General features: G+C 40.3%; 1 protein-coding gene across 2 annotated transcripts in view; it reads left to right on the top strand.

The window, feature by feature from the left end:
* The window catches only part of F8 (coagulation factor VIII), a 131,052-nt gene that overhangs the window by 21,106 nt on the left and 81,961 nt on the right, over positions 1–27,985 (top strand). For both annotated transcript variants that reach the window (XM_045051148.1, XM_004001054.5), the window contains 4 exons: positions 5,934–6,055; positions 8,498–8,620; positions 15,975–16,187; positions 25,933–26,001. In XM_045051148.1, the coding sequence (XP_044907083.1) occupies positions 5,934–6,055; positions 8,498–8,620; positions 15,975–16,187; positions 25,933–26,001 (527 nt within the window). The remainder of the gene's footprint in view (positions 1–5,933; positions 6,056–8,497; positions 8,621–15,974; positions 16,188–25,932; positions 26,002–27,985) is intronic.

Below are 27,985 nucleotides of genomic sequence, written 5' to 3'. Positions count from 1 at the left end.
AAATATTTGCAAATCGTATACCTGACAAGGGATTAGTATCCATAATACAAAATGGTAGTTGCTTCTTTGTTTTATGCCACCGCATCTTACAAAAGGTTTCATAGGCACACTCTACTTTTGGATAGCAGGGGAAACCTGTATATGGAGAACTCATTAAAACTCAATAGGAAAGGGGTGCCTGACTGGCTCATTCAGTAGAACATACAACTCTTGGTCTCAGGGTTGTGAGTTCGAGCCTCATGTTGGGTGTAGAGATTACTTAAAAAAATAAAATCTTTTTTAAAAAAGCACTCAACAAGAAAGCAAACAACGTAATTCGAAAATGGTCAAAATGGGGGCACCTGGGTGGCGCAGTCGGTTAAGCGTCCGACTTCAGCCAGGTCACGATCTCGCGGTCCGGGAGTTCGAGCCCCGCGTCGGGCTCTGGGCTGATGGCTCAGAGCCTGGAGCCTGTTTCCGATTCTGTGTCTCCCTCTCTCTCTGCCCCTCCCCCGTTCATGCTCTGTCTCTCTCTGTCCCAAAAATAAATAAACGTTGGAAAAAAAAATTTAAAAGAAAATGGTCAAAATGAAAAAAAATGGGCAAAACAAACTTGAATAGACATTTTTCCAAAGAAGGTGTACAAACAGCCAATAAGCACATGAAAAGACACTCAAAACCACCCAGGGAAATACAAATCAAAGCTATAAAGTGATATGATCTCTCACCCATTAGGATGGCTATTACACAAACAAACAAAAAATAGAAAATAAGTCTTGATGAAGATGAGGAGAAATTGGAACACTTCTGCACTGTTGCTGGGAATGTAAATGATGTAGCCTTGGTGAAAAACAGTGTGGTGACTCCTCAAAACTTTTTAAAAATTACCATAGAATCCCTTCAATTCCATTTCTGGGTTTATACTCAAAATAATTGAAAGCAGGATCTTGAAGAGTTATTTGTACACCCACGTTCAAAGCAAAATTATTCTCAATAGTGAAAACATGGGCAACCCAAGTGTCCACCTGGATAAACAACATGTGATCTGTTCGCATGATGGAATATTATTCAGCCTGAAAAAGGAAGAGAATTCTGACATACGTTACAACATGGATAAACCTTAAGGACATTATGCTAAGTGAAATGAGTCAGGTACAAAAAGACAAATACCGTATATGAGGTACTTAGAGTAGACCAAATCATAGCAACAGAAAGTAAATGGCATTTTCAGAAGCCGAGGAGAGTGGAGAATGACAAATTATTGTTTGATGGATACTGAGTTTCAGTTGTGCAAGATAAGAGTTATGAATACGGATGGTGGTGATGGTTACACAACAATATTAACTTACTTAGTACCACTGAACTGTACACTTAAAAATGTTTAAGAGGAAATTTTATGTTTTATGTGTTTTACTACAATTTTAAAACTGGGAAAAAATTGGGGCGCCTGGGTGGCTCAGTCAGTTAAGCGTCCGACTTCGGCTCAGGTCATGATCTCGCAGTTTGTGGGTTTGAGCCCCACATGGGGCTCTGTGGTGACAGCTCAGAGCCTGGAGCCTGCTTTGGATTCTGTGTCTCCCTCTCTCTCTGCCCCTCCCCCACTCATTCTCTCTCTCTCTCTCTCTCTCTCTCTCTCTCTCTCTCTCTCTCAAAAATAAACATTAAAAATTTTTTAAATAAAAATGGGAAAAATTTAAAATCCCCATAGATCACCGATTTTCCTATTTAGCAGTATTCACCATTTTTAAAGTTTATGTATTTTGAGAGAGAGAGAGAGAGAGAGAGAGAGAGAGAGAATGAGCGGGGGAGAGGCAAAGAAAGAGGGAGACAGAGAACTCTAAGCAGGCTCTGCACAGTCAGCACAGAGCCCAATGCAGGGCTCAAACTCACAAACCGTGAGATCATTACCTGAGCCAAAACCAAGAGTCAGAGACTTCACTGACTGAACCAGCCAGATGCCCCCATCACCATTTTTAGATAGCATTTTCCTTCTCTACCTCAGCATTGTCACTAAATCCTTTATAAGAAAAAGCAAATTTTCGTATGGGAATGAACAATTCTCTGGTATTGCTGCTCCTGAAAGGCACACTGAGATTTTTGTTATTTCAGCACTGGATTGAGAAAAAGAATAGGTAAGCAATAAATGCCAGACACCTAGTCATTGATTTCGCATCTGGTAATCCCCAGTGTGGCGTGGCTTTTGCTCCAGGCATGCTGCTACTCACAATTGAAAGCTGCCTGTCCTTTCCTCCACTTTTATCCTCATTGTTGTTATTTGTAACAGGGGAGTATGTATCTTACTGGCTTTACTGGTTTGTGTTTGGGGTTCCTTCTTCAGTGGTCCCCCATACCAAGTATATCCACCTCTCACAATCTTCTGCTTTTCAAAAGCCTGTGAGGGCAAACAAGACATAAGAAACCACGTGTGCCCCACCACCTGCCATAGTAGGCCAGCAGTCTGATGCAGAACATGTCTCTGCCCTGTGGAACCCCTGCTTCCCACCAGGAAGCTGAAATACTGCCTTGTGGTTCTGAGTCAGCCTCTGGATGAATGTGTTTGTAATCTTTGGAGCAAAGCCTGTGCTGATGCAGGTGCCATCCACTTATAGGATACACAGAAGGAGAGAGGGAAAGTTTTTTTGCCTGAATTAGCCAGTGGACACTTTGATTCTAGTAAGCCCAAAGCTAAGGAATACTATGCTGTTCAGGGATGTGAGGTTATTTCAACTCCTGACCAAGACCATACTGCCTTTACCAAGTTCCTTGAACTGCTCAAAACACACACACATACACACACACACACACACACACACACACACACACACACACACAGAAGAAAAAGACCTACATATAGATGTGATTGTGACCTTGGGAGGTGTCCACGGGCCTTTTGGCCAGATTGTGGCATATGTGAGCACCCTATTCCAAGCTACTTGCGTCACTCCTGTGCTAATTATAATAATCCAAGAAGAATCTCTCAACTACCTGCTCCAACCAGCACCTGGCATCCATAGTCTTAAAGATGTTAAAGATAGCAGATCTCAATTTTACAGTGACAGGGAAAAATCATTCTTTATTGTATTCAATTGGAAAACTAACGTGGATCATCCCACTATAACATTCAGTACTGGCTATTGCTATGTTAGTAATCATTCCATTTATCCTATAAAATTGTTTTTTTAATGTTCATGTATTGAATTTGAGAGAGAGAGGCAAGGAAGGAGAGAGATAGAGAGATAGAGAGAGAGACAGAGAGAGAATCAAAGCAGGCCCCGTGCTATCAGTGCAGAGCCTGATGCAGGGCTCGAATTCACAAACCATGAGATCATAGCCTGAGTCGAAATCAAGAGTCAGATGCTTAACTGACTGAGCCACTCAGGTGCCCCATTAGAAAATTGTTTTCAATTTTGGAGTCAGACGTGCTACCATTGCGCCACGAGGTCACAATTGTTTTTAATTTTGAAGCTGAAAATATTCTGTGTTGAAGGTCCTTGGCGTCCAACACACAAACCTTCTGCCCATCCTTAAATGCTTACACCAAACGCTACTTCTGAGTGTCTATTAATGCTAGATTCCTCTGTATAATATAGAAGAAAATTCCTTTCAGATTGGGATGTTAGAACTGCACTATTTCACCCTGGTCTTATTACTGTGTTGGTATTATCTTTTAAAAATAAATCAAGAAGCATTGACCTAATTATTACATTTAAAAAGAGGCAGTTATGTAAGCTCCAGGTGAAGAGAAGCAGCATGAACGATAAATGACAGTTCATAAGCCCCACTGACACATTCACCCCAAGCTCAGCTCCACAGGGAGTGTGCTACGCTCTGGTGGAGTGATAGATGAAAAGTCTCATCGTAATCACAACCAAGTCAGAAAATGTTGTGCAGAGGAAACTTACGCATGGCAACTGAATTGTTTCCAACATTATTCGGACTGAAGAAGTATTGCTTCACGGATTGCAAGTTTATGAAGATGACCAAGAAATGAGTTTGACAACATATGGGTTAAGTGAACATTGAGTACCAAGGGCCTGGGTCTGAAAGCCTACGTTCCTGTCCCTGTCCAGCTATTCACCCCAATTCCCTGAATCTTCTCCTTAGCCAGGAAGTGGAAGGGGATAGATGGGTAGTGCCTGACCTTCCTTCCCACAGTCGGATTCCAGCTGCTGACACCTGGCAGAGAGCACACAGGGCTGCTGACTCAGCAGTTTCAACCACGGGGGTGGGGGGGACGCTGGAGTGCATTTGAGTTTCTTTTATAATGAGACCTCCTTCTCTCTTCTTACCCTTTTCTATCCTGTTTACCAAGCCAGATGTTGCCATCCAAACCATGGTGTACGGAGATGCCACCCACTATGTTTTGTGTGTATACATCCCCACTTGGCTGTAAGGGACCCGCAGCTGTTTCCTTTCCAGTGTTACAAGAAAACAAGAGTCGGGTTTTAAGTGGAGAAAGGGGCATCGGGTGACCTAGTGTGCAGTTGTGAACAGTTAACCATAAGAGGTCATTTGTAATTATTCCTCAAATATATGAGATTGAAATCTGATGTCAAATGTGAAAAAGAAATAACACCTCTCCATATCTAAGTGTGTATCTCCTTTTCCATGTTCATTTCTCATATGTGTTTTGTGATGGCACAGTGGCACGGAGCATATGGTTTCTGCCCAATGACTCTGAGTGTGAAAATGAGTGGCACTAGTCGCCTTCAACCACTGCATATTTTCAACCATTCACCTGGAACCTTTCTCACTAGGATTCACATTGGTCATTTTGATCACTTAACCTAGACTGGGCCCCAGAACACGACAACCTAACTTGTCAGGTACAGAGAGGAAACAGTCGGGAACCAGTAATTTTCTCTGTGATATTCCTGGTATCCCTAAGAAGGGAAGTATAATTTGAGGTACATACTGACAAAATTTAAATACAACTTATTTAAAGTCACCCTCTTTTGGAGATGAAATTGAAGGACCATGTAGTGCCTGCTTTGGCAAAGGAATTTTTGCTGATGTAGCGTATATGTACCAATTTATGATTTATTTTATCAAACAGCACCTAATGTATCATATGACTCTTCAAAAATTTTTTTAACGCTTATTTATTTTAGACAGAGATAGAACAAGACAGGGTGCAAGCGGAACAGGGGCAGAGAGAGAGGGAGACACAGAATCTGAAGCAGGCTCCAGGCTCCGAGCTGTCAGCACAGAGCCTAACACGGGGCTTGAACCCTTGAACTGGAAGAGCATGACCTGAGCTGAAGTCGGAGCTCAACTGACTGAGCCACCCAGGTGCCCCTCAGATGACTTTTTTTTAAATGTTTATTTTTGAGAAAGAGACCATGAGCAGGGGAGGGGCAGAGAGAGAGAGAGGGTCATAGGATCCTAAGCAGGCTCTGCACTGACAGGAGAGTCTGGATGCAGGGCTCAAACTCACGAACCACGAGATCATGACCTGAGCCAAAGTTGGACACTTAACCGACTGAGCCACCCAGGCGCCCCCAGGTGACTTTTGAAAACAGTGTTTTGGTTTTATAGATATTAGGGATTGTCTCAGCTCAGGCTGCTATAACAAAACCCCACACAGTGGGTGGCTTACAGACAACAGACATTTATTTCTCGTAGTTCTGGAGGCTGAAAGTCCAAGATCAAGGTGCCAGTAGATTTGGTGTTTGGTGAGGGCCCTGTTCCTTGTTCATGGATGGCCATATTTTCACTGTACCTTTGTGTGGTGGAAGAGGTGAGAGATCTCTCTGAAGTCTCTTTTCTAAGGTCAGTAATCCCGTTTTGTGCACACATAAACATTCAGCCTATAGCAGGGGCTTATACACAATTTCCAATTTGCCTTGTTAACAGTAGAGGAGAGTGGGATAGAAGCTTTACTTTCAGCTGCTTTTCAAAATGGGTTCAAAGAAGGTCACCAAAATGAATGACTTTTTCCTTTCTTCACACAGGTTATCCCCTGGGGTGCCAAGATCTTTGCCATTCAACACATCAGTCATGTACAGAAAGACTGTGTTTGTAGAGTTTACAGATCGCCTTTTCAACATTGCCAAGCCCAGGCCACCATGGATGGGTAATGGAAACAACACTGACTGTGTATTATGAAACTGAATATCTGTGTCTGGTGTCCTGGCAAGGATCCCCCAGTCTTCCAGCTACAGTTGAAGAGGGCTAGGCTTCCCTTACTACCACCTGTCAGGGAAATACACTGAGTATTCTCCGTCTTTGTGCCAGGCCCTCCTTCTCTGCTGTACTCTAGATGTTAGAGTCCTCTGGGTCTTGGACCAGGGCTTCCTTTATCTTCTCTTTAGCTTCTATCCCTAGCTGATGTTATCCAGTTATCCAGATTGATGTTACCCAATCTGGTATAGAAATTTTAAGACACCATCTCTGTACCAGTTACTCCCAGGTTTATATCTTCAGTTCACACTGCTTACTTGATATGCCCACTTAGATATCAAGTAAGAACGTAACAGGATATTAAGATGAGACATCTCCTACCTTAGAATTATTTCTGAGACCTCTAGGTGACAAGCACCCCCCCCCAATTCTAAAGAGAAAGATCAGTCCTCATATTTAGGACTTGTTTAGCTGGTGTCCCCAAATTGGTTCTACAACCCTTAGCCCATCATGCACCTCCAGCCTATATAAAAGAAGACTAGAAACTTATGAAATAATGTAGACTTGATGATTTCTTTGGAAACCAATTTTGGTGATTCGTATATCCTCCACCCCACAGGGGAAGGAGGCCTCACCCTCATGTCAAGGTGTAGTGAAGGAGGCCTTAGGAGAACCATTTAGAAGGCTTGACATAACACCTGTGGAGCTTGTAAGACTCTGACTAGTGCCTGGTTTTTATCTGGAAAATTTGTCAAGGCCAGAGTCTTTGGGGAACTTCCCCTGATGTCATCATAAGGATTGTGGGTTATAGCTGAAGCTAAGTGCACTGTTGCTGTTAGGTGTGAGATGAGCAAGGTCATAGGACAAGATTTGTCTTGAGAAGATCCTGCCCAGGATGTCTTCCTACCAGGGCTGGGTGACTCCAGAAAAGGTCTCTGTGATTGTATTGTCAGAAGCAAAAACTGAGAAGAGAGATACAAGTGACAGCTGGAGAGAGCATGATTGGAAGACAGAGAGTCTCCAAAGAACTCGTATAAATTCCCTAAGGATGAAAGACACAGAATTTTGGCATGTCCCACCACCAGGGGTGCCAAAGCCACATTATCACTGTTCCTTCCGAGAACAATCATGCCTCTTTTTCCGCCCCTGTCCTTTTCTCACTAGCTCCAACCTTAGAGGGCCCAGAGGCAGCAAGGTGAGTCGGGGAAGAGGGTTAGGAGAGGAAGATGAGAACATACGTTTCTGAAATTGTCAGGACTTAGCTGAAGGAGGGAAGGACCCTTAAATTGCAGGAGACATCAAACGTTTGATATTTTACTAGACTGGACTAATTGGTCTAGACTGGTATCACTGGACTAATATGATACTGCTGATATGTGAAGGTTACTGGAGAAATTTGGAGACTATTCAAAGTGATAGAAGGGAAACTGCACAGAACACAGTTAAAAACTATGCAAAATAAGTTTATTTTATGTTTTTGTCCCATTGAATCCAGTTCACTCAAATCATTTTGTAGGTATCTTATACTTAATATGTGTGTAAGTCAAAAGTCTTGATTTGGTTTCCCTCTTAATTTTCTGTGTCGTGGCCTGACTGCCACCCAGTTACACAAGCCCAAAGCACAGGAATCATCCTTAGCTGCTCTCTTTTTTCTTTTCCTATCTCTAATATCCAGTCCATCAGCAAGTCTTGTTGACTCTTCATCCAAAATAAGTCCCAAGTCTGCTCACTTCTTATGAATTCCAAATTCATCCAAACCCCTGGGCCCTACAAAGTCCTACATGTTACGTTCGCTCCCTGCCTTTATAACCCTATTTTCTATTATTCCCCTGCTCGTTCACATCTTACTCAACCATGTCAATATTATTCCTGTCTCAGGACTTTTCCATTTGTTTCATGTGCTTTGAATGTTATTCTATGAGATCTTTGCAAATCTTGCTTTTTAATTATATCTCTGCTCAAATTCCACCTCCTCAAACATGCCCTTCCTGACCCCTATACTTAAAGGATCTTGTATCTCCTGCTTCGGCATTTTCTAGCTCACTACCATCTTTTACAGCATTGACCACAAACAGAATAGTTCTTATTTCTTTATGTTCCTGATTTCATTCTGTAGAATATAATTTTCATGATGTGTCTTATTCACTCCTGTGTCTCCAGTGCCTAGGACAGTTCCTAGAATATAGTAGGAACTCAACTGAATGAATTGCCAGAAATCTATCCTCAGAAGAATCATGACACTGAGCTGGTGATGGCAGTTTATGCATTTATTCATTCAATTACTACTTTCTATCAATAATCACAGGGACATGACTTTGGCCATCACTTTCATAATACCAGCTTTTCCGGAGTGCTGCTCTCCAAGTGACCTTTGAGGGACATCCTGTTCTTGCAGGTCTGCTGGGTCCTACCATCCGGGCCGAAGTTTTTGACACAGTGGTCATTACACTCAAGAACATGGCTTCTCACCCTGTCAGTCTTCATGCTGTTGGTGTATCCTATTGGAAAGCTTCTGAAGGTGAGTCAGATGCCTTGCTAGTGTCCTCTCATCCCAGGGATAAAGGAGTATTGAACACAGGGTCATACCGCTGGTGAATGGGGGAGTCAGGATTCAAACCAAGGCCTGTTTCATGAAGTCAGGAACATTGTCATCTTAGTTGAAGCCCTGAAGTTAATTTGGTTCCTGTTCTCCCTTGAGGAGCCAGGCTACAGATCCTAACAATTCCACTTATCTGCCTTCCTATGCCCAGAAATTTTCTAGGGAGGATGAAGGCTCATGATATGGAAATGAAATAGAATTCTTCCTTCCTTAGATTCTCACTTTCTAGATATTTCCTCTCCCTCCCCTCCCCCCAGTTTCTAAATATCAATGCCACTACGTGATAAGCACAAGCTGACCTCGTTAAAATAAACAACCTGTATGGCCTCAGTCCCCACTTTACCTAGCGTCTCCTTAACCTTCACAATGCATGAAGGGAGTGAAGGGGGTGCCACATTGTCCAGATAAACTAGGGCATATATAGATCAAGAAGATTCAAGAAAATCATTAATAAAGAATTTGAGCACATGCCCTATGTTGAACAGCCTAACTGTGCTTACATGTTGACTAATTGCTTCTGAAATTGGAAAGTCTTAATTTTTTGAGTTGTACCCATAAGGCCAAGGCAGACCTGGGTTGGGGGAAGATGACAGGTGGGGGCTGGTGGTATAGAGGAAATGTCATCCCAATTCTGGCTGGAGCCAGGCAGGCTATTCCCATGAGGATTATCCACTGGGAGCTTCCAGAACATATCTAGGAGCTTTTTAGAGAGGCCAGGGTCCTCACAGTCCTGCAGCTCGGGGTGAGCATAGAGATGACTGTTTTGCACCCTATGCCTGGTGAAGTCTGGGAAAACTATTTAATCTCTCACATGTGCATCCACAGTGGTTCTGCCCAGGAGCAACACAGTGAGGCAATGGCCTCAAATCCATGTGACTTATGGCCCTGTCAGAAGCCTGTATACTCACATGTTGTGATCCACAAGCTCCTGGCCTTCTTAGACTAGCCTGGGAGCCCCAGGATGTCAGTTAAATCTGTGATGTGTTGACCTTTCTGATACCCTACTGTAAAATATCGTATCAAGTGTTTAACTGATTTCCTATTGAAAAAAGGAGTTGTTTATCTTTTTCTTATTGATTTGTACAGGTACTTTATATATTCTTAATACACACCATTTGACAGATGTAAATATTTGCATATCTTCTTCCAGTCTGTGCCTTGAATTTTCACTGTCTCAATAAGTTTTTGGCAAACAAAAGTTACTAATGAAGCACAGAAGTTCAACCCAAAAAATTATCACTTTTTTCTTTCCATGTTAGAGCTTCATGTCCTGTTTAAGATATTTGCCTACCCTGGGTCACCTGGGTGGCTCAGTCGGTTGAGCGTCTGACTTTGGCTCAGGTCATGATCTCATGATTCATGGGTTCGAGCCCCACGTCGGGCTCTGTGCTGGAAGCTCAGAGCCTGGAGCCTGCTTCACATTCTGTGCCTCCCTCTCTCTCTGCCCCTCCCCTGCTCCCACTCTGTCTCTCTCTCTCTCTCAAAAATAAAGATTAAAAAAAAAGATATTTATTCGCCTACCCCAAAGTCTTGAAGAGTTTCTTCCATGCTTTTCTCCAGAAGTTTTATTATTTTACCTTTTGTATATAGGTCTGTGATCCATCTAAAATTGAGTTTTGTGTATGTTTTCCCCATAACATTTTTTTTTTTAAGTTGAGATCAAAAGTTGCATGCTCTACCAACTGAGCCAGCCAGGTGCCCCTCTCCATAGCATTTTTTAGTTTTTAAAAATTTTTTAAATGTTTATTCATTTTTTTGAGAGGGAGGGGATGGGGAGGGGCAGAGAGAAAGGGAGACATAGAATCTGAAGCAGACTCCAGGCTCATGACCTCAACCAAAGTCAGATGCTTAACTAAGTGAGCCACCCAGGTGCCCCTCTCCCCATAACACTTTTGTACAGTTTTATTGAAGTATAACTTACATATCATAAAATTCACCCATTTAAAGTAGTTTGACAGCAACAGCAACAAAGGCAGGTATAAACAAATGGAACTGTATCAAACTAAAAAGTTTTGGCATACATGAAGGAAACCATCGATAAAATGAAACAGCAACCTACTATATGGGAAAAGGTATTTGCAAATGAAATGTCCCATAATGGGTTAATATGCAAAATATATAAAGAATTCACAAAACTAAATATCAAAACTAAATATCAAAGAAAACAAACCACCCAATTAAAACAAACAAACGAAGAATGGCAGAGGACCTGACTAGACATTTTTCCAAAGAAGACATCCAGATGGCTAACAGACACATGAAAAGATGCTCAACATCACTCATCATCAGGGAAATACAAGTCAAAACCACACTGAGGTACCACCTCACGCCTGTCAGAGTGGCTAGTATCAAAAAGACAAGAAATAACAAGTGCTGCTGAGGGTGTGACACAAAGGAAAGCCTCATGCACTGCTGGTGCTGCCACTGTAGAAAACAGCATGGAGGTGACTCCAAAAATTAAAAATAGAGCTACCATATGATCCAGCAATTCTGCTTCTGGGTATTTGTCCAAAGAAACTGAAAACAACACAATTTGAAAAGATATATGCTCCCCTATGTTCATTGCAGCATTATTTACAATAGCCCAAATATGGAAGCAACACAGGTGTCCATCCATAGATGAATGGATATAGAAGGTGTGGGATACTCTCTCTCTCTCTTTCTCTCTCTCTCTCTCTCTCTCTCTCTCACACACACACACACACACACACACAAACACACACACACACGCACACACACACACACACACACACACACACACACACACTGGAATATTACTCAGCCAATGAAAAGAATGAAATCTTGCATTTCCAATTATGTGAATGGAACTAGAGTGTATTATGCTAACTGAAATAAGTCAGACAGAGAAAGACAAATACTATATGGTTTTATTTATATGTGAAATCTAAAAACAAAACAAAACAGAAACAGATTCATAGACACAAAGAACAATCTGGTGGTTTCCAGAGACTAGGGAAGTTGGGGGATGGGAAAAATAGGTGGAGGGGATTAAAAAGTATAAACTTCCCATTATAAAATAAATAAGTCACAGGGATGTAATGTACAGCATAATGAATGAAGTCAATAATACTGTAACAACTTTGTATGGTGAAAAATGTAACCAGACTTACTGTGATTACCATTGAGCAATGTATGCAATTGCCAAATCACCATGTGGTACACCTGAAACTAATACAATATCGTATGTCAACTACATTTCAATAAAAAGCAGTTTGATGAATTTTCGTAGACTTTTACACGTGTGCAGCCATCAACACAATTCGTCTTTAGAACACTTCTGTCACTTCAAGAAATTCTCTCTTTGCAGACCCATTCCCATTTCTAGTTGCAGGCAAATGCTGATCTGTTTTATGTTTGCATAACTTTGCAAACCTGTCATTTTTCTCTCCCAAGCCAACTCTGGTAAATCATGTTACTGTTTAGCAAGTAATCATCCCCTCTCCAGAGTGGGAGGGCTATTTTTCCCTGCCATATTGATGTGCAGCTTAGCCATATGACTTGCCATGGCTGCTAGAATCTAAAGGCACAAGATATAAACCAAGACAGCTTGTTCACGTGAAGTGTCTGTGAAAGTAGCCACAAAACGAGTGAAAAGCAGGTCCAAGCAAATTTCAGATTTGGTGGAGCTGAAAATGAAAGTTCAGTGCTAGAGGTACATTTTTACTTTCTTTTCTGGACCAGTGGGGAGGCACCAACCCAAGCTATAGATGTGTCCGTGAAGTGAGGTTCTCAATAAGGATTAGGTGAGGTTGGCCATGAGCTGCAAAACTTTGGGTGAAACCTGAAAGACAGCATGGAGACATACAAGTCACGAAGTGTCAACCCAAAGCTGCTGAGCAGAGATCAGGTAAAGGAATAATAACTGATGGTTCCAGGAAGCGGGGTGGAATAGCCCCTGAGGCACAGCATTTGGCTAACTTCTGGGGCCCTAGGCTAAGCCTGGAATCAGGCTGACCAGCTAACTGCAGAGGGTTGGGTAGAGAGTTCTCCAGGACACCCAGTGCAGTGGAGGCCAGGCAGAGGGAGGATGCAGATACAAGGACATAAACATCAGGGGATGGAACAGGATTGGGGCTGGAGGTGGAAGGTGGAGACCAAAGAGATTGCCACAGCCCCTGGGCCTGACTGTGAGATCTCTGTGTAGATTACCAGCTACCTTGGTTACTGAGTGCACATTGTTGAGATAGCTTCCAACTTCAGAGCACCGGTGACTCACTTTTAGAATGCCCTAGTGTGGTGGTTTACAGAAACATGGTAGAAGGTGCCTTGACACTCCTCCCATCAAGAGCTGGAATCTATATATTTTTTAAAATGTTTTTAATGTTTTATTTTACTTTTGAGAGAGAGAGAAAGAGTACATGGAGGAGGGGCAGAGAGAGAGGGAGACAGAAACCGAAGCAGGCTCCAGGCTCCGAGCTGTCAGCACAGAGCCCGACACGGGGCTCGAACTCTCAGACCATAAGATCATAACCTGAGCTGAAGTCAGACACTCAGCTGACTGAGCCCCCCAGGCGCCTCTGGTATCTATAGTTCTTTCCCTTTAATCTGTGGAGGCCTGTAACTGCTTCGACCAATAGTGTGTGGTACAGCCCATGCCATGTGACTTTTGGCACTGAGTGCTGAAATAATAGGCTGCTTCTGTCTTGTTTGTGGGAACATTCACTCTTGGCATCCTGAAATGCCATTTGGCCCCCTGACTCCTCAAGGTCCCCATGAGGAAGCCAAAGCCAAGTAGAAAGTCCCAGGTGTAAGTGCACTGGTCGACAGTCCCAACTGAATCCAGTTTTCAGGTCAGTCCCATCCAGCTACTAGATACGTGAATGAAAAACCCTCCAGATGGTTCTAGCCCTCAGCTGTTTGTGGCATGCCAGCTGACACCCTAGATACCTTGGAGCAGAAGAGCCTGTGCTCTGAGCTCCTGACCCACAGAGTCAGTGAGGGTAGTAAGGTGGTGGTTGTTTCACATTGCTATATTTGGGACGGTTATTTAACAGTCTTCTCAACAGGAAGCTCTGTGATGTACTCCTCAACTTTTCTCTCTTCCTTGTGTATCTCAAGCCCAAAACTACTGGAGAAAGCTTTGACTGGCTCAAGGGCTAATTACAAAATGACGTCCTTTCGGAAGTGGATTTTTGTTGATTCAGTACACTCCTTAGGACATCTTCCATGTGAAACACACACTGATATCAGACAGATGAACTCCCTGAACTCTCAAATGTCACAACAGTGTTGTTCCGCATATAACAGAAAGTGAAAATTACACAGAACACCTTACCTTCTGTTTAGAATATTTGCAGGTGGCTGACGTACAAGCTCAGATAAGAGTCTGATGGAGGCAGGGATCTTCCAAAAATAATACACATTAGTAGATAATAGACTATAAGGGCTGTGCACAATGCTTTTTTCCAGGTACCACCTACTTTTCTTGGTCTTCACAAATCACCTTTGTGTTCATTGAAGAATAGGTTTTGTTATTAGCAACTTGAACAGCCCCCGAAATCTCAAGTTCAAGTGTTCAGTGTTTGAGCACCACCTTGAATGTTTCTCACTGCCCATTCCAACAGCGCTTCATTCTCGTTGGAATCTGCCATCCACTGCTATCGCTTCCCTCCTTGCCCAGCTCATATGCCCTGGCTCATCACAGACATGGTGCCCTTGCATGCAGTCCCAGTTTCCTGGCCTCCCTGATGTCCATTCTCTTCACTTGGCTAAACCACTACCCTGGTTACAGCTATTCTCTGCCTATTCAACTAGCAGCCAAGTGAATGGCCATAGTGGAAGTAAAAGTATACATTCACCCAGAATCATGTCACTAAGTTCCTCATTCGTCAGCTCGGCACCTCCTGGCCATCCTACTGCGACAGTTCTCCCGGTGGTTCACCGTCCCTCTCCCCAGGACAGCTACAGTGCTTCACACATTCGTGGCCTCTCATCAAACGTTCCACACCTCTTTCCCAACCCTACTGTCAGGAAAGAGAATATTCATTTCTTTTTTTTAAAGGATATTCATTTCTTAATGAAATGCTTCAAACAAAGGCACAGAAAATAATATAGCAAACAAACAATTGTCACCTCACTTTGCCAAATCTTAACATTTTGCCATCTCTGCTTTAAGAAATTAAACATTATAGATACAGTTGAAGCCCCTTGTGTATCTCCTCTGATTCCCTCCCTCCCTATCAAAATGTATCTACTGTCTAGAATTTAATATCAACCCATGATCACACAGGCACCTGAAATGCACATTCCATCCCCAGATGCTGACTCAGGTTTTTAAAAATGTCTACCTGTCTCTGCCATGTGCAGGTGTTGGTCTGATGTTGCTTCCACATGAAGCCAGTAGTACCTAGTGCACACTGAAGAGGGTGTCCCTATACCCCAGAGAGACTGACTTTAGAGTGGGGACTACCCATCTGTCCTTTGGAGGTGGCCTTGGTTGCTGAAAGCTTCTAGTGAAAGTACAGGCGGAGTAGGGGCAGTTCAGGGGTGTGTTGCACTGCTGTGTTGGAGAGGTCCCTCTCTCAGATGTGTACATATTAGGGGATAAGATAGGGTATAAATGAAGAGCCCCCTGAATGCCTTGAACCGCTCTGGAACTCCAGAGACTATTATAAATCCGGGAAGTTATGGTGAGTTGCTAGAAAAGATGTTTCAATAGAAGTACAAGAGGTCAGTGCCTTTAAATACTCTCTACCCCTGTCCACTGAAATGACCTGGAAGCAATGACGCTTCATTAACAATGAACACATATAGTGCTCAATTGAGAATCAAGGCATCACACTAATCCAGGAGTCCATTTTAACACCACTAAGGATGGGGCGGCCAGAAAATATCTGCCCCTGATGTGATCTGTTCCTCCAAAGAAGAGCCAAGTTAAAAACATTTTTAAAACTCCGTGTATCTCACCTTTCCACTATCCTCACCAGTGCTCATTAAAGAATCTGGGACAAAGTACATAAGCAACCTATGTCTGTCAAGTTGAATGAACGCAAACTAGGTAAAAAGATGCAATGATGAAAGTAGTATTATTTGTTAATATCTGGAGGTTGCAGTGAGACCCTCCCGAACCCCTCACGTTTGCATTAGTGGTCTACAACTTCTCTGGGCTATGTAAGGCTGCTTAGTAGTCTTCCAAATTCAGTTGCAGAAAGTCTATTTCTTGTGTAGAATCTGTTGATAATAACAAGCTTGATACATTTCCTTGAGTAAATAATGGGTACGGAAAGAACAATTGTATCCCTTCTTGCTCTAGGTGCTGAATATGAGGACCAGACCAGCCAGAAGGAGAAGGAAGATGATAAAGTCTTTCCTGGTGAGAGTCATACCTACGTCTGGCAGGTCCTGAAAGAGAATGGACCGATGGCCTCGGATCCTCCATGTCTCACCTACTCATATTTTTCTCATGTGGACCTGGTGAAAGACCTGAATTCAGGCCTCATTGGAGCCCTGCTGGTTTGCAAAGAAGGTAAGTGGCAGAGAGGGTAGTACTCAGATGAAATAACAGAGAAGTACAAACATCTAGGTCGATTCATAAAAGATAGCATTTGTGTTCTTTCATCTAAGGAGGTTTCTTCTCCCTAGCATTATGCCCATGGAAAGAAAATATTATATTCTATGGGCTCTCTGTAGTCTTTTCTTAAATTTTGTGTTACATTCCCTGAGAGCTTCCTGGAGATGAACACATCCAAGTGTATCATCTGTATCACAAAAGCATGTAAAAAATGGAGAAAAGCAAACATTTATAACTTGTTATTCTACAAATCATCTTATACTAATCAAAGCTGTTTTTAGTTTGTAGTTTAATGGCATGCACTAAATTAGGGAAGTAAACATTGCAGAATTTACTGTAATTCTGAGTTTTTAATAGTGAATTCAGCTTCAATGGACTTTTTTTTAATTCCTTTAACTATTACAATTTAGTGGCTTAAAATGACAATAATCATTTCTAATTTCTCATGGTTTTTGTGGGTCTCTCACAGAATTTGGGACTATGTTTACCTGATGGTCTATCCCAGGGTTTCTAATGAGGTTGTAGTCAGATAGTGGCTGGAGCCAAGGTCATCCTGAGTAAAACTTTATTCATATGTGTGGCACCTACACTTAGAAAACTCAAATAGCTAGAGCTTTCCACAAGATCTTTTCAGTGTGGGAGCTACAGGGTAGCCAGAAGTTTTTCCTTTTTTTTCCTTTTAAATGGACTCCATGTGTTAGGGTAGTTTCAGTTTTACAGCAAAATTGAGCAGAAACTGCAGAGAATTCCCAAATACCACCTGCCTGCAACCCACACACAGCCTCCCCTACTGTCAACATCCTACCCCAGAGTGGTATGCTTGTTACAATCGATGTACCTACATTGACATACCATTATCAACCTAAGTCCATACTTTACATGACAGTTCATTCTTGTTGGTCTACATTCTACAGTTTGGACAAATGTGTAATGACATGTATCCATCATTATAGTGTCATACATGTCCCATCTACCCATCCTTTCCTCTACTACCCCTCAACAACCACAACATTTCATTTTTTCATTAAAAATTTTTTAATGTTTATTCATTTTTTGAGTGACATGGAGACAGAGCACGAGTGTGGGAGGGGCAGAGAGAGAGGAAGACACAGAATCCGAAGCAGGATCCTGGCTCTGAGCTGTCAGCACAGAGCCAGACACGAGGCTCAAACTCACGGACTGTGAGCTCATGACCTGAGCTGAAATCGGATGCTCAACCGACTGAGCCACCCAGGTGTTCCACCAACCTCTGTTATTTTAAATAGTCTCCATAGTTTTGCCTTTTCCAGAATGTCAAATAGTTGAAATCATACATTATATACTCTTTTCATACTGGCTTCTTCTACTTAGTAATAGGCATTTCAGTTTCATTCATGTCTTTTCATGGCTTGATAGCTTTTTTCTTTTCAGCACTGAATAACATTCTATTGTCTGGATGTATCACAGTTAGTTTATTCACTCACCAATAAAGGACACCTTGGTTGCTTCCAATTTTTAAGTTATGAATACAGCCGTGTGCAGGTTTCTGTGCATACATAGTCTTCAACCCCTTTGGGCAAATGCCAAGGAGTACAACTACTGGATCATACAGTAAGAGTAGGCTTTCTTTTGCATGAAACCACCAATCTGTTTTCCAAGGTGGCTCTGTACCCGTTGCTCCTCATCATCACCAGCTTGCGGTGTTGCCAGTGTTTTGGAATGTGGCCATTCTTATAGGCATGTGGTGGTATCACATTGCTTTAATTTGCACTTCCCTGATAACATATGACATGAAGCACATTTTCATAGGCTTATATGCATATCTTTGCTGAGGTGTCTGTTCAGGTCCTTTTCTCATTTTTTAAATCAGATTGGTTTTTTTATTGTTGAGTTTTAAGAGTTCTTTGTACATCTTGGATAATGGTCCTTTATCAAATATGTCTTTTGCAAATACTTTTCTCAGTCTTTGGCTTGTCTTCTCTCTCTTAAGTAGCCAGATATTTTTTATGGTGGCTCATGCTGTCTTTTTATATGGTCCCTTTTTTAACCTGCCCTCTGAAATCACACAGTATCCCGTCCACCTCATTCTGTTTGTTGGAATGAGTCACTACGGCCAGCCCATAAAAGGGGAGGAGAATTAGGCTCCACATTTGCATGAGAGGATAGGCAAAGAATTTGTGAACATGAACCACCATTTCTGGATGATTATGATGACTATGAAAAAAAAAACAAGAGGGGAGGGAGTAGAAGCATGATCTCTCATACACTAAGTTCAGTTTCATAATCCGAATTTATGACAAAGTGCTAAAACTACAGTGTGTTATCTGTGAGATATAAAGTTTAACAAAACAATAAAATCATCAATACATGTTTATATATAAAATATAAATAACTTTAAAATCAAAAGAATTCTTTGACAGAAAACTGACTTAAAAAGTCAACGGAGGGGTGGCTGGCTGACTCAGTCAGTGATGCATGGGGTTCTTGATCTCAGAGCTAGAAATTTGAGCCCCACATTGGGTGTTGAAATTACTTAAAAATAAAATCATTTTTTTTAAAAGTCAACAGAGGTTCTGGTTCTGGGTAATATGGAGGAAACATATGCCACCCTTTATCTCCCATTGAACCCGACTATAGAACCTTGACAAAACACCTAGCCCAGCCATTTGAGAATTCTAAAAATCAAATAGAGCAAGCAGATCAGGAAAAGGCATCAGAATTTAAAGTACCGCCAAACTGGTGGAGAATTTCACTTTTTTATTCCCCTTCTATATTCCCCAAACTGGCAAAGGATGTGAAAATATATTTCTGGGGGGAAAAAGGTATACAGATGGTTAACAAGTATGTGAAAAGGTTCTAAACATCACTAACCATCAGGGAAAGACAAACCAAAACCATAATGATATATCATCTCATACCCGTTAGAGTGGCTATAATCAAGATAGCAGTGTTGGCAAGGATGTGGAAAAAAGGGAACCCTGTACGCTATCGGTAGGAAGGTAAATCAGTGCAGTGGTTATGGAAAACAACTAAAACAATTGCTGTATAATCTAGCAATTCCACTTCTGGTATATATCAAAAAGTATTGAAATCAAGATCTCGGGGCGCCTGGGTGGCTCAGTCGGTTAAACGTTTGACTTCGGCTCAGGTCATGATCTCACAGTTCGTGAGTTCGAGCCCCGCATCGGGCTCTGTGCTGACAGCTCAGAGCCTGGAGCCTGCTTCACATTCTGTGTCTCCCTCTCTCTCTTCCCCTTCCCTGCTCATGCTCTGTCTCTCTCTGTCTCAAAAATAAATAAACATTAAAAAAAATTTAAAAAAAAAAAGATCTCAAAGAGATATCTGCACTCCTGTATTTACTGCAACATTATTCACAATAGCAAAGATGTGGAAACAACCCAAGTGTCCATTGACAAATAAATGGATAAAGAAAATGTGATATATACATACATCATGTATGTATCACAATCACATGGATGTATATAATAATGGAGTGTTAGTCAGCATTTGAAAAAAGGAAATCCTGTTATTTTCAAAAACATGTATGAACCTGGAGGGTATTTTGTTCAGTGAAATAAGTCAGTCACAGAAAGGCAAATATAAGAGTCCGCTTATATGAGGCATATAAAATAGCCATAAAGTAGTCTAAAATTCTGTAGAAGTGGAGAGTATAATAGTGGTTGCAAGGAGCTGGAGGAAAGGAAATTGGGAGTTGTTATTCAAAAGGTATAAAGCTTCAATTATGCTACATGAATAATTCTAAAGATCTGTTATATAACATAAGTGCCTATAGTTGACTATATGGTATTGTACACTTCAAAATTTGTTATAGGGTAATCTCATATTAAGTGTTTTTATCATACACACACACCCACCCTAAAAGACACAGAAACTTTGAGAGGTGTTACATATGTCTATTACCTTGATTTGGTAATGGTATCATGGGTGTTTTCTTTTTTTTTCAAATTTTTTTTCCAACGTTTATTTATTTTTGGGACAGAGAGAGACAGAGCATGAACGGGGGAGGGGCAGAGAGAGAGGGAGACACAGAATCAGAAACAGGCTCCAGGCTCCGAGCCATCAGCCCAGAGCCTGACGCGGGGCTCGAACTCACGGACTGCGAGATCGTGACCTGGCTGAAGTCGGACGCTTAACCGACTGCGCCACCCAGGCGCCCCTCATGGGTGTTTTCATATGCCTAACTCATCCAATTATACATATTAAATATATGCAGTTCTTTGTATAGCAGTTATATCTCAATAGAACTGTTAAAAATAAATTGTATTCTATATAGAGAAAAGGGAGCACTAATTTTATTTGAGGAAATAATAACTGAAAACTTCTCTATTCTGGGGAAGGAAACAGAGATTTAGATCCAGGAGGCACAGAGAACTCCCACCAAAATCAGCAAAAGCAGGCCAACACAAAGAAACGTTATAATTAAATTTGCAAAATATAGTGATAAAGAAAAAATTTTAAAAGCAGCAAGACAAAAGAAGTCCTTACCTTAACAAGGGAAAACCCATAACGCTAGCTGCAAATTTCCCAAAAGAAACTTGGCAAGCCAGAAGAGAGTGACATGATACACTCAAAATGCAGAATGGGAAAAATCTGCAGCCAAGAATACTGTATCCAGCAAGGCAATCATTCAGAATAGAAGAAGAGATAGAATTTCCCAGACAAAAAATAAGGGACTTTGTGACCACTAACCCAGCCCTACAAGAAATATTAAAGGGGACTCTTTAAGTAGGCAAAGAAACACCAAAAGCAAAAAAAGACTAGAAACGAGCAGAGAAAATCTCCAGAAACAATGACTTAACAAGTAATACAATTGCACTAAGTTAATATCTATCAATAATCACTCTGAATGTAAACGGACTAAATGCTCTAATCAAAAGACATGGGATGTTGTCAGAATGGATTTTAAAAAAAAAAAACAAGACCCATCTATGTGGGTCCTAGAGGAGAATACAGGCAGCAACCTCTTTGACATTGGCTGTAACAACTTCTTACTAGATATGTCCCCTGAGGCAAGGGAAATAAAAGCCAAAATAAACTTTGGGACCTCATCAAAATAAAAAAACTTCTACACAGTGAAGGAAACAACAAAACTAAAAGGTAACCTATGGAATGGAAGAAGATATTTGCAAATGACATATCTGATAAAGGGCTAGTATCCAAAATCTATAAACAACTTACGAAACACAACACCCAAAAAGCAAATCATCCAATTAAAAAATGGGTAGAAGACATGAATAGAAATTTTTCCAAAGAAGATATACATATAGCCAACAGACACATGAAAAGATGCTCAACATTACTCATCATCAGGGAAATACAAATCAAAACTACAATGAGATACCACCTCACACCTGTCATAATGGCTAAAATCAACAACACAAAAAACAAAAAACAAGTGTCGGCAAGGACATGGAGAAACTGGAACCCTCTTGCACTGTTGGTGGGAATGCAAACTGGCACATACAGCCAGGAAAACAGTGTGGAGGTTCCTCAAAAAATAAAAATAGAACTGCCCTGTGATCCAGCATTTACACTACTAGGTATTTACCCAAAGAACACAAAAATACTACTTTGAAGGGATACATGCACCTCAATGTTTATAGCAGCATTATCAACAATAACCAAATTATGGAAAGACCCCAAATGTCCATCGACTAATGAATGGATAAAGAAGTATACACAATGGAGTATTACTCAGCCATAAAAAAATGAAACCTTGCCATTTGCAATGACATGGATAGAGCTATGCTAAGCGAAATAAGTCAGTCAGAGAAAGACAAATACCATATGGTTTCACTCATATATGGAATTTAGGAAACAAAACAGAGGATCAAAGGGTAAAACAGAGAGAGAAAGAAACCAAGAAACAGACTCTTAACTATAGAGAACAGACTGATAGTTACCAGAGGGGAGGTAGCTGCGGGGAATGGGTGAAATAGGTGATGGGAATTAAGGAGGTCACATGTGATGAGCACTGGGTGATGTTTGGAAGTGTTCAATCACTATATTATACACCTGAAACGAGTATTACTCTGTATGTTACCTAACTGGAATTTAAATAAAAACTTTAAAAATTTTGTATTCTATATACTATCAGTGAATAAATGGAAACCAAAATTTAAGAAAGAATGTTTAAACTGAAAACAAACTGAGGGCTGATGGGGGGTGGGAGGGAGGGGAGGGTGGGTAATGGGTATTGAAGAGGGCATCTGTTGGGATGAGCACTGGGTGTTGTATGGAAACCAACTTGACAATAAATTTCATATTTAAAAAAAAGAAAAAAAAGAATGTTTACAGTAGCTCCAAAAATTGAAAGCTTAGATACAAATCTAACAAAACATGTGAATTGTCTATATGATGAAAACTACAAAGTGAAAGAAGTCAGAGAGACATACTGTGTTTGCGAACAGTGGAGCTCTTAGTCCTCCCACGTCTGTAGATTTTCAGCAAGATTTTTTTGTGGCCACAGACATGCTGATTCTGAAATTTATACGAAAAGGCAAAAGGACTAGATTAGCTAAAATGATTTTGCAAAAAAGAATGAATTTGGAGTAATAATCCTACTTGATTTTCCAACTTACTACAAACTGCAGTAATCATAACATATATTAGTAAATGGAATAGACCTGTAGATTAATGATAGAGAATAAAAGTGCAGAAATAGATCCACACAAGTAAGCCAATTGATTTGGTGCAAAAACAATTCAAAGGAGGAAGGATAGTCTTTTCATCAAAAGGTGTTGGACAATTAGATAGCTGTATCCAATGATCCTAGACCTAACATTATACAAAGATTAACTCAAAATGAATTATAGTTCTAAATGTAATATGTAAAACCATAACACTGTTAGGAAACATAGCAGAATATCTTTCTGACCTAGGGTTTTCGGTGAGAAAACACCGAAAACAGTCCATACAAGAAAAAATTGATGAATGTGACTTCCTCAACACTAGTAACTTTTGCTTTTGTAATAAAAAAAATACTGTTAAGAGAATGAAGAGACAAGGTACAGACTGGAAGAAAATATTTACCAATCATATATCTGGCAAAGGACTGATGTAATATATATATTACTAATGGAATATACATATATATGCATATATATATTCACAATAGCCAAGATATTTTTATACGTTTTATATATGTATTATATATGTATATATATATAGTGTATAAAACATTTTATTTTATTTTCTAAAACATGTTCTCAAATGCCAACAATAAGGAAAAAAAGCAATTCTTCAAATGGGCAAAAGATTTGAATAGATAATTCAGCAAAGAAGTGGGAAATGAACACCTGAAAAGATGCTCGATATCATTGGTCATTAGGGAAATGTATATTAAAACCGTAACAAAATACTGCTACATACCTATTAGAATACCTAATGTAGTAATTTTAAAATTAAGTATGCTGTCAAGAATGCAGAGCAACAGGAAGTCTCATACGTTGTTGGTGGGGATTCACAATAGCATAGCCACTCTGGAAAACAGTTTGGCAGTGTGATACTGTGATTTAAATAAAATCTATATTTGGTTTTCATCTCCTTCTGGTAGAGCTTCTAAAACCCTTGAGATTTTCTGTGATGAGAGCAATAAAAATGTCTTTTTGCTACGTTAGTGTGGTGATTTTTAGACCACACACCTAAGGATGGGAGCAGATTGCCAACAGAGTCAACCAAGTGACTAGAAGGCTGGAATTTTCAGTCTCACCCCCCTGACCCCACCCCCACCCCCAAGAGAGGGGAGAGGGGCTGAGTATTGAGCTCAGTCACCAGTGTCTGATGATTCAGTCAATTGTGCCTGTGTAATGAAGCCTACATAAAAAACCACAAAGGACGGAGTTCAGAGACCCAGGTTGGTGAACACCAGGAGATTTGAGGAGAGTGGCATACCTGGAGAAGGCATGGGAGCTCTGCATCCTTTCCCCATGCCTTTCCCTACACCTCTCCTCCACCTGGTTGTTTCTTAGTTGTATCCTTTTTGAATAAGCTGGTAATCTAGTAAGTAAATTACTTCTCTGACTTCTGTGAGCTCCTCTAGCAAATTAATGGAACCCAAGAAAGGTGTTGTTGGAACCTCTGAGCTATAGAGGTGGGTCAGAAGCACAGGTGATGATTTGGACTTTCGATTGGCATCTGACATGTGGGTTCAGGGGAGTCCCATAGAACTGAGCCCTTAACTTGTGGGAATCTACACCATCTCCAGAGAGATAGCACCAGAATTGAGTTAAATTGTTGGACACCCAGCTGGTGTTACAGAATTGCTTGGTGGTAGGGAAAAAAACCCATACACCCTGGAGTTGATGTCACAGTTATAACCAGTTTCTTATAAAATTAAATATACACCTAATTTCCATTCCTGAGTATTTACCCTAGAGAAATAAAAACTTAACAATCACATAAACATGTGTATATTAATTCTCACAGCACCTTTATTTGTAATGGCCAAGAACTGGAAACAACCTAAACGTCCTTTAACAAATGACTGGTTAAACACACTGTGGTACATCCACATCATGAAATGCAATGCTCTTCAGCAATAAAACACAATGAAGTACTGATATATTCAACAAAATGGATAAATCTCAAAGGCATTATCTCGAGTAATAAAGATAATCTCAATAGGTTATATATTGTATGATTCCATTTGTAGGACAACCTCAAAAATACAAATATACTGCAATGGAGAACAGATCAGTGGTTGCCAAGGATATGACCATATATATGACTGTCTCTGTATACATGACTATATATATGTCTATAATGGGATAGAAGGAGGGAGTTTTGAGGCATGTTGGAACTGTTCTGTGTCCTGATGGTTGGTGGTTTCATGAATCCATACCTGTGTTAAGATACATGACTTAAACATGAAAAGTAAAAGTCAATTTCACTATTTGATTGTTTTAAAAATAAATAAAAAGAATTAAGATGTTTTTAGACAGCTTTACCTATATCTTAATTTTGTATGGATGAGTTACTTTCTTTGTCCAATCTAAGATTTACTGTCAAGTGTCAAAGGTACAAGGAAAAATGAAAATGTCATAAACAAATATCTTCCTGCTTAAAGAAGCCTGCTAAGAAAACTTCCCAATCAAATGAAGAAATATAATGCTAACAAAGACAACTTACAAATTCAATAATTAAAGCATGAAGCAAGTTCATTTGTTACATTAACAACTTTAAATATTGATATACATGGTGTTGATTTAAATTGTGATTATAGGTGTTTATTATTGATAATTATTATTTTGGTCATAATGCTTTGTGTATGTACAATTGCATAAGTTAAAAAAGTTAAAAGTATAATAGAAACTATATTAATTGCCTGTGTGCACAGTTTCTATGAACAGTATTTACAGTTTTTATAATTTTTCTTTTTCTCTTTTCTGTTAGTTCTGAACACATACATATTTATGAAATATGATTATATGGACTTGTATTTTGTATGTCTCTTTAATTTCATTTTCTCAGTAATTTGTTTTTCCTATGTTTTACAAAAGTACTGCTCTGGAACAAATTTGAAATGAAAAAAAAAGTGCTTTACCCCAAACAGTTTTACAAAAACTGGTACAGAAGGCCTGACACCAAGAAGCAATACTATGTAAAGTTAACAGGAGACCAAGAGACAAAGCAGCTATTCGTGCTGATTTCCTGTGATAAGATTTGTAATAGAAGACAAATATTCTCACTTCTTTTTCAGGAAGTCTGGCTGAAGAAAGGACACAGACCTTGCATGAATTTGTACTCCTGTTTGCTGTATTTGATGAAGGTGAGTGAGCCACAGTCTGAATCCTGGGCTCCTGAAACAAATCACATATATTAATTTAATCTGGTACTCGAGAATGAGGGCTGCTATTGTCCAGATTATAGAAAGATCATAAACTACTGTTCAGGAATGAAAGAGATGGGGAGAAAACTGAATTTCAAGAAAAAATACAACCTGAGTTTCATTAAATCCATCAACAGAGACTTCTAGTTCTAACTTTAAATACCTCTTCCTTTTTTAGAGAATTTTATGTATTTTTTATTTAAAATTTAAAAACATTTTTAATTGAAGTATAGTTGACATATATTAAATTAGTTTCAGGTATACAGCATAGTGATTCACCTATATACATTATGAAATGCTCACCATGATGAGTGCATTGCAGGAGTATTGAGTATATTCCCTGTGCTGTACTTTTCATCCCTGTGACCTATTTATTTTATAACTGGAAGTTTGTATCTCTTAACCTCCTTCACCCATTTACCCACCCCTGTACCCTCTTCTGTCAACCACAAGTTTGTTCTCTGTGTCTGTGGGTCTGTTTCTGCTTTGTTTTGTTTTTTAGATTCTACATAAAAGTGAACCCATATAGTATAGTATTTCTTTCTCTGTCTAACTTATTTCGCTTAACATAACTGAAATACTCTCTAGGTCCATCCATGTTGCTGCAAAAAGGCAAGATCTCCGTCTTTTTTATGGCCAAGTTTTATATATCATGTGTGTGTGTGTGTATACACATGTGCATATATATGTGTGTGGGTATACACACATATATATACACACACATGTACACCCATACACATACGTGTATATATATATATATGCATACATACATACATACATACCACATCTTCTTTATCCAGTCATGTATGAATCTATACTTGGGAACATAGGGGTGCATGTATCCCATCAAGTTAGTGTTTTTGAATTCTTTGGGTAATACCCAGAAGTGGAATTACTGGATCATGTTTCACTTGTTGAGGAACCTCTACGCTGTTTTCCAGAGTGGCTGCAGCAGTTTGCATTCCCGCCAGCAGTGTAACAGGGTTCCTTTGTCTCTACATCATCACCAGCACTTGTTATTTCTTGTCTTTTTGATGTGATTACACTTTTTGTTTGTATTTCCCTGATGATTAGTATTTTTTTTAATTTTTAATGTTTTTTTATATGAAATTTATTGACAAATTGGTTTCCATACAACACCCAGTGCTCATCCCAAAAGGTGCCCTCCTCAATACCCATCACCCACCCTCTCCTCCCTCCCACCCCCCATCAACCCTCAGTTTGTTCTCAGTTTTTAAGAGTCTCTTATGCTTTGGCTCTCTCCCACTCTAACCTGTTTGTTTTTTTTTTCCTTCCCCTCCCCCATGGGTTCCTGTTAAGTTTCTCAGGGTCCACATAAGAGTGAAACCATATGGTATCTGTCTTTCTCTGTATGGCTTATTTCACTTAGCATCACACTCTCCAGTTCCATCCACGTTGCTACAAAAGGCCATATTTCATTTTTTCTCATTGCCACGTATATTCCATTGTGTATATAAACCACAATTTCTTTATCCATTCATCAGTTGATGGACATTTAGGCTCTTTCCATAATTTGGCTATTGTTGAGAGTGCTGCTATGAACATTGGGGTACAAGTGGCCCTATGCATCAGTACTCCTGTATCCCTTGGATAAATTCCTAGCAGTGCTATTGCTGGGTCATAGGGTAGGTCTATTTTTAATTTTCTGAGGAACCTCCACACTGCTTTCCAGAGCGGCTGCACCAATTTGCATTCCCACCAACAGTGCAAGAGGGTTCCCGTTTCTCCACATCCTCTCCAGCATCTAGAGTCTCCTGATTTGTTCATTTTGGCCACTCTGACTGGCGTGAGGTGATACCTGAGTGTGGTTTTGATTTGTATTTCCCTGATAAGGAGCGACGCTGAACATCTTTTCATGTGCCTGTTGGCCATCCGGATGTCTTCTTTAGAGAAGTGTCTATTC

The sequence above is a fragment of the Felis catus genome, chromosome X, assembly GCF_018350175.1.
Source record: "Felis catus isolate Fca126 chromosome X, F.catus_Fca126_mat1.0, whole genome shotgun sequence".
NCBI classification, from domain to species: Eukaryota; Metazoa; Chordata; class Mammalia; order Carnivora; family Felidae; genus Felis; species Felis catus.
This window is presented reverse-complemented; position numbering and strand designations above follow the sequence as displayed.